At 36.8% G+C, this 7,951-nt stretch overlaps 1 protein-coding gene across 1 annotated transcript; it reads left to right on the forward strand.

The window, feature by feature from the left end:
• The first annotated feature begins 6,285 nt into the window (after window positions 1-6,285).
• LOC138335802 (uncharacterized) lies at window positions 6,286-7,381 on the forward strand. Its single transcript, XM_069284963.1, has one exon. The coding sequence runs from the start codon at window positions 6,494-6,496 to the stop codon at window positions 7,187-7,189; it is 696 nt and encodes a 231-aa protein (XP_069141064.1). The 5' UTR covers window positions 6,286-6,493; the 3' UTR covers window positions 7,190-7,381.
• Window positions 7,382-7,951: the final 570 nt, after the last annotated feature.

Raw genomic sequence — 7,951 nt, forward strand, 5'->3', positions numbered from 1 at the left:
AGCTGTAAAAATCATTCAAATGGCTTCAGATGACTTATAAACGTTAGTTATAACACAGAAATTTTGTACTGTAAAGTTGTTGTTTTTATGCCTTAAATATGTTTAAATGAAAACATACCTGCAGAAGTCACTTTACAATTACTGAAAACATTGTACAAATGTGTAATGAAATTGTAGACCAAAATTTGGCTTCATGGTCTCACCGTATATACTCATTTCACTTCACTATTGATGTAAATAAATGATTTTTGGCAGTACTCTTTTCAGCTCTTAGTTGTACATGTAAAATTAAAACCTATGCATTGAAAGCACTGTAATTTTCAAAAAAGTTGGTAATTTTTGGTGCTGAATAACATATTAAAAGCTCATCTTGATTCGTGAGTATGAAAAATACAGCACATATAACTTTAACATAATAAAACCTTTATTAATTACCTGTTTATTACTTTGCCTAATCCTCATGAGAAATGTATTAACAAATTGAACTCTCTATCATATTATTTCCTGTGGGGTAACAAAACACATAAAATAAAATAAAGGGTTAATATTCAAAATCATACAGAAGGAGGGTTAAAAATGATTGATGTACATTCTTTTATTGATTCACTAAAACTAGTCTGGGTAAGAAGAATATTTCAGTCTTCTGGTAAACGGAATTTGCTTCTGAATACTACTATAGACTTAAATAAACTACAAAATTGTGTCAAAGAATTTATTTGTGTCTGTGCCTTTCTCATGCAAAGTAAGGTTCAGAATGAATAACTCTATGTTTCTGAGAAATGTTACACAAGATTCTATCTTGAAAACACCGCTGTGGTATAAAAAAGACATTTAAGTAGGAAACAATTATTTTTTATCCAAATTGGTTTAAAGTTGCATTGCTGCTAATTTCACTGTAACGATATGTAACTTAAACATTTGATATCTAAACATTGACATGTAACTTGATGATTTAGCTCCCCAAAAGCATATGTCGGCCTATAAGAGAGCCGAAATCTAGGAATCATATATTCCTAGTTTTGAATAAAGCGCCTTCAATCACCGCCATGTTCAGTGACTTCGGGTTTTGTCGGATTCCTAATCGTATCACGTGACTGACGTTCGACACGACCTGCACGTGGTGAGCCAGGTAACTAGCGTAAGCATACATGTGTTTGCTTACGTTTTCCTTCTGGCCTATATGAGCAAATTATGCTAGTATATGTCCACATATTGAGTATTTGAAACATCCAATTTACACATTACCGTAAAATGTTGTGTGTATCAAACATTGTAATGTGCGAGCATTATTTTCTTTGTAGATAGAGTCTGATGAGGTCGACCACATATTTTGTTTATGAAAAATTGTTGATATTTTCTCTTGATTTCACAACTCTCGTTTTACTTCGAGATTGTCGCGACGATGTTCGGAAGAGTTCGGAATGATTTGGCATCTTTCGAGCCTATTTTTGACGTGTACACGTTAAAAAGATTTTTTTACTTTTATAATTAAAGATACTTCCATTGCTGCAACTTTATAAAAAGTGGTAAAATTAGAAAGTTTAAACCTCAGGCAGACGGAGAAAAATGTGTATAACACTTAAACAGTTTTCACTATGACCAAAAAAGCGAAAGTTATAGACCATACAACTTTAAGGCAGCAATTTTTTTTTATAGTCAAAGACCTTGTTAAAAACACCAATAATATGACTTGTTATTCATTGATGAATTTCTACAAAAGTTCAGGATTAAAATTAATTTCCTCCAGTATCATGGAGTAGTTACAGCAGTGAAATGTTTTCTTTAAAAGTGTAATTTTCAAATGAAAAGGCTACCCCAAACTTTATTGTCGCATCTATAAGAAATATTTTTATGAGCAACAAGGGGTCTAAAGATTTCTACAAATACATTATTTCATCACCTCTTACTCCAAATCAAGAAATGGAATGAGCGTTTTGATTTTGAATTTGATAACGAAAAATGACCAAAAAAACTTAAAATACCCCTTTCTGCCACAAAAAAGTTCCAAACTACAAGGGTTTCAGGATAGAATTATACACCATATTTTAGTAACGAATACTTTTCTTTAAAAAAAGTTGTATCCGAGCCCTTTATGTTCACTCTGTAATAAGGAAAGAGAAATTATCATTCACTGTTTATGGGAATGTTGTGAAGTACAAAAGCAATTACAGTAATTTGAAAATCTGTGTGACCCTTATCTTGAAACTGACATCTCCAAAATTGAAATGGTCCAACGTAGAGGTGCACGTTTTACTCTTAATAGTCATAGAAATAGATCTAGTGTTAGCGACATGCTGAATATTTTAGATTGGCCTCTTTTAGAAACCCGAAGGAAAAATGCCTGCCTATCCATGATGTACAAAATCCATAACAACTTAGTCGCTATTGATCCTAGTAACAGATTACTCCCCTCTACACGTCCATCTAGAAACCATCTTGATCTTTGCTTTGCCATTCCACACTGCAAAACTCAGTACAGGAAATTGTCATACTTTCCACGCACGATCATAGCCTGGAATAACCTCACACCCAATACTGTACAAACTCTCTCTCATCTTCTAAACTGTAAACGTCAACTTTGTTTTTAACCCTATCTATTTCTGTGTGGCTATTTTCTTCTTTTTTTCTGCAAGTAGTGTATTCTAATTGTGGATAATTATTTATTCATTTAGTACATTGTTTTTCTTCAATTATTCTCATTTAGATTTTAAATTTTCTCGGCACTAAATTTGCGCACTCATCCAAGGTATCAAAATAGTCGGAATGTCGACTGGGGATACCCAAATGGTAGAAGCAGAAGCAGAAGCAATACCGCCAGAATTGGAATTATACGCGGCGTGTATTCAAGCCTTCTGCCCACCATAGATTGTGTGAGGGAACATTTCTCTGCATCACGTTTTGCACGTGATCCAGCAGTTATGGTAGTTTGGGCTATGTCGTCGCCGTACTCTCGGAAGATTTTGAAGAAAGATGCAGTGCCCGATGTTCCCATGAAACTGCAAAATGAAGTTAGCAGCATCAGTCTTCCTGCCCGACCCCGTGCACAAGGAGCGTTTTAGAAGCGTGCTAGAGCCGAGGTAGGCATATATGATATAGCATCATATCTACATATATCCGTGTCTAGACTAACTCATGCCAGAATGTAATTATTAATTCGATGTTATGAAGTCGTGTTATGTATTTTTTATATGTACTGTACCTAAACCATTGCTTTTCGTCGGGTTTATGTACAGTGCAGTAGAGCAGGGAAAATAAAATCTAAACATGTCGGCTATTTGATTATATATGTGTAAAACACAGGCGTCTGCATCTGGTTTTGGAAAAATAACATATTCTACCCCTACAATATGATCATAGTAGGGGTTGGTTATTACATTTTTAGCCCACCATCATCAGATGGTGGGCTATTCAAATCGCCTTTCGTCCGTGGTCCGTCGTCCGTCCGTCCTTCCGTCCGTCCGTCCTTCCGTCCGTCCTTCCGTCCGTCCGTTAACAATTCTTGTTACCGCTATTTCTCAGAAAGTACTGAAGGGATCTTTCTCAAGTTTCACATGTAGGTTCCCCTAGGGCCCTAGTTGTGCATATTGCATTTTGGGACCAATCGGTCAACAAGATGGCCGACTGGCGGCCATAGTCGGCCATCTTGGATTTTGATAGTTAAAGTTTGTTACCGCTATTTCTCAGAAAGTTCAAAAGGGATCTTTCTCAAATTTCACATGTAGGTTCCCCTAGGGCCCTAATTGTGCATATTGCATTTTGGGACCAATCGGTCAACAAGATGGCCGACTGGGGGCCATCTTGGATTTTGATAGTTAAAGTTTGTTACCGCTATTTCTCAGAAAGTACTGAAGGGATCTTTCTCAAATTTCATATGTAGGTTCCCCTTTTTATATTATGCAAAATATGGCAATTAGTATTCATACTTGAAAAAGGTTTTTTTTTTTACTTTCTATGTATAAGATTTGAGTGTCGTAGCCTTTTTCCTTTTATATGGACTGTTTTGGTGGAATATAGGGCAATGCCACTTGATGTATACCTGTACAAATGAAGATTGTGTGCACATGAAATCAATTTTGTTAAGTATAATTGTATGTAATGTTTTTGGTTATGACTCGCTCAGAAATTAAATACAGTGTATTTGAAACAATGGCGAAAAAAGATAATAATAATAAAAAAATGCACTATGATGACACTGAAAGAAGAATATCTTTAGCAAATATGGAAAAAGTGAGACAATGGATATTTACAACAATTAAAAAAATTACTCAAACAATATATAAATATTCACATTTCTTCTCTCCGCATGATTGTATTATACTTGAATATTAGCGTAATGTGAGTCCTTGTAAGAAAGATGATGACTTCATGACTCTAACATAGCTTACTTTAGCTTTCGCACTTGATCTAGCCTGTCTCTCATTTCTCTTACTCACTCCCTTTACCGGATATACTCACTCCCTTTACCGGATATACTCACTCCCTTTACCGGATATTCTATTTTTCGCTAAGCTTTCTCGCTCATCTACATTAGTTCTACTTGCCACGCGCCCACGACTGTCTCGCCTGCCTCCACATCCTCTCTATTCTCAAACTCCCCCTTCCTGTCTTTTCCCCCTGCTTTTTTTTTCTGCTCACTCTCGCTGTCTTTTTTCTCTTACCCTCTCTCGTTCTGTTTTTTTCCTCCCCTTCCCCCTATCGCTTTATGTATTTTCTCTCTCTCACCTTCTCTCTGAGTTGTGCATATTGCATTTTGGGACAGATCGGTCAACAAGATGGCCGACTGGCGGCCATCTTGGATTTTGATAGTTAAAGTTTGTTACCGCTATTTCTCAGAAAGTACTGAAGGGATCTTTCTCAAATTTCATATGTAGGTTCCCCTAGGGCCCTAGTTGTGCATATTGCATTTTGGGACCGATCTGTCAACAAGATGGCCGACTGACGGCCATCTTGGATTTTGATAGTTAAAGTTTGTTACCTCTATTTCTCAGAAAGTACTGAAGGGATCTCTCTCAAATTTCATATGCATGTTCCCCTTGAACCCTAGTTGTGCATATTGCATTTTGGGAGCGATCGGTCAACAAGATAGCCGACCGGCGGCCATCTTGGATTTTGATAGTTAAAGTTTGTTACCGCTATTTCCCGAGAAAGTACTGAAGGAATCTTTCTCAAATTTCATATGTAGGTTCCCCTAGGACCCTAGTTGTGCATCATTTTGCAATTTTGGGACAGATCGGTCAACAAGATGGCCGACTGGCGGCCATCTTGGATTTTGATAGTTAAAGTTTGTTACCTCTATTTTCTCATAATAGGTACTGAAGAGGATCTTTCTCACAAATTTCATGTGCAGGTTCCTGAAGGGGTCTAGTGCACATTCGGACTTATCGGTCAGCAAGATGATCGACAGGTAGCCATCTTTGATTTTGATAATTGAAGTTTGTTACTGCTACATATCTCAGAAAGTACTGAAAGGATCTTTCTCAAGTTTCATATATAGTATGTAGTTAAAGTTTGAAAAGCAGGGAAAAGATCCTCTTTCTGTTGTCAGACATAGATCATTCTTTGGTGGGCGCCAAGATCCCTCTGGGATCTCTTGTTTATCAAACCAGAAGCAGACGCCTGTGGTGTAAAATAAACAACAATATATTTAGGTATAGTATATGTATACATACATGTATGAGTGTGTGTCTGTGAATATATTTTTATAATCCGTGGGCCGGGGGGAGGGAGCATTTACACTACTGACTTTATGTCCTTCTATATTGAATTCTACAGGAAAGTAATTAGATGGCATACAGTTGACTATATGTACGTGTATGTTGAAAATAAACAACCACTTGTAGATCTGGTCCTAGAACATAATGTGAATATGTTTTTCAATCGATTTAGAATTGATTTCTTGGATTTCCACTTGGCCTATATATACATGTATACGGGAATTTCTACTTTGATCTGTATAAAAAATTTTAAATTCATATAAAAGTGTTATGCGGTTGAATTGAATAAAAAATATATGGCCTTCAAACTATAATAAAGTACATGTGAGGCTTTGTATGACACTCACTATGTACATCATGATGTCATGGGAACATCACAAAACCATACAAGTTTCTTAATTATAACAAATCTAGTCATTCGATCTTTGTTGATCCTTCATACCCAAAAATTATACATGAATTGACTCAATTTATATAGGATACAATCTGATTGGTAATTTAATTTAAATATCTTTTTTATGTTTCAGATCGTTTCTAGTGTAATTTGTAATAATTTACTGACGGATATCACATGTACAGTGACCAACCATGATGAGGAGGAAATGAATGAAACACAGGTTATTCAGCTGCCAAACACAACACAGGATACTTGCTGTCAAACCATGTCACCAACTATGTGTATCGGTCATTTGGAACTCAAACGGATCCCAAAATAACCAAGATCAGAGTAACACCAGCTGCTCATATTGAGATTCCTGACCAGACTAGTACTGTGTCTTATGAAAGTGAGGAAGAAGACGAAATTGACATTGATGTATGTATGTATAGACAGTGACGATGAGGACTATCATCGAACATCAGATGACTTAGAATGTAGCGATGATGATGATGGGGAGGGAGAAGTAAACATTATGAATTACCGCTTAGAGAATGACGTGACTGCTGTGGAGGAGAAGCAGTTCCTGGTCAGTGAGACAGCTCTCACAGAACTTTTGTCTGTTTGTAGATATTGTTCAGGTGATTGCACACCTCTCATCCAATTCACCAGAGGTACAATTATTGTGACCAGGTCTGTGTGTGTAAATGGACACTCTTTTACATGGAAGAACCGGCCTTGCCACAAGACTTTATCCTGCTTCAATTTAAGGACTGTTTCTGCAATTATGACCAATGGCAGCAGTAAGTCAAAGGTACTTCAGCTTTTCCACAACATGAACTTGCAGATGTTCAGCAGTAGAACTTGCAGTCGTTTGATTAGTTTATTTGTTGTGCCATCTATTCAAACCACTTGGATTGCCTCTCAGGCTGATCTGTTGGAACAGTTACAAGGACAGGAGGTAGTCCTTGGAGGTGATGCAAGATGTGACTCTCCGGGGTACTATGCAAAATATGGGACTTACACCCTCATGGATCTAGAGGCCAACAAGATTCTCACCACTAATCTAGTGCAGGTAAGCTGCGTAAATATACAATGAGAATTGTCTAGTCTGCCACCTGATTTTTCCAACATCCTGTCTAATCCGACCAAAAGAATTGCTCCCACATGGTGTCAGATTTGACAGATTTCACTGTACATATACTAAATCAAAATATGAACTTGTTTGGTTATGGGCAATTCAGCAAATTATCAAATAAGAAACGCTACGGAACTATTACTCAGTAGTATAGGCGGGCCGTGTTGTGAGAGTTTGCACTTGTGACGTCATATCGTCACGTGACCGCTCAGCTCATTAAAATATTAGGCCAAGCCTCACGGCAGCCCTGACTGCCTTGAAAGAGCTGAAAGCGCGTATAGCAATGTCGGGGAAGAGCCAATGTGCTTTTTACATAACTTTGTAAAATGTTTTATTTGTATTTTTTTTGTTATGACCAAGAATAACAGAAATGAGAAACCAGCAGCTGAATTCAAAACACAATTTATTTATGTATTCAATATTATTCAGAGATGGTTTACAATATATAAAGTAATTGGTGGTGGTACAAGAGTAATACGAGAATTTAAAATGTTACTTATCTGTATGTGAATGTCCTGGTATAATCCTTAATCCTTCCAGGTTCCTAATTAACAATAATCACAACTCCACGAGGAAAATAATGCCCGCAGATGATTTGTTAAGTTCCAGGCAATGTGAATAAATCCACACAATGCGTTGTAACACTCCACAGATAAAGTCACAATAGCTCTCCCAATAGAATCTAATATGGCGCAGTACAACTCTTGATATGTCTAATTACAA

This window comes from Argopecten irradians, chromosome 11 (assembly GCF_041381155.1).
Source record: "Argopecten irradians isolate NY chromosome 11, Ai_NY, whole genome shotgun sequence".
Classification (NCBI taxonomy): domain Eukaryota; kingdom Metazoa; phylum Mollusca; class Bivalvia; order Pectinida; family Pectinidae; genus Argopecten; species Argopecten irradians.

Bases quoted from the DNA above. Each gene is read 5' to 3' on its own strand.
- LOC138335802 (XM_069284963.1), top strand. From the start codon at position 6,494: ATGAAAGTGAGGAAGAAGACGAAATTGACATTGATGTATGTATGTATA.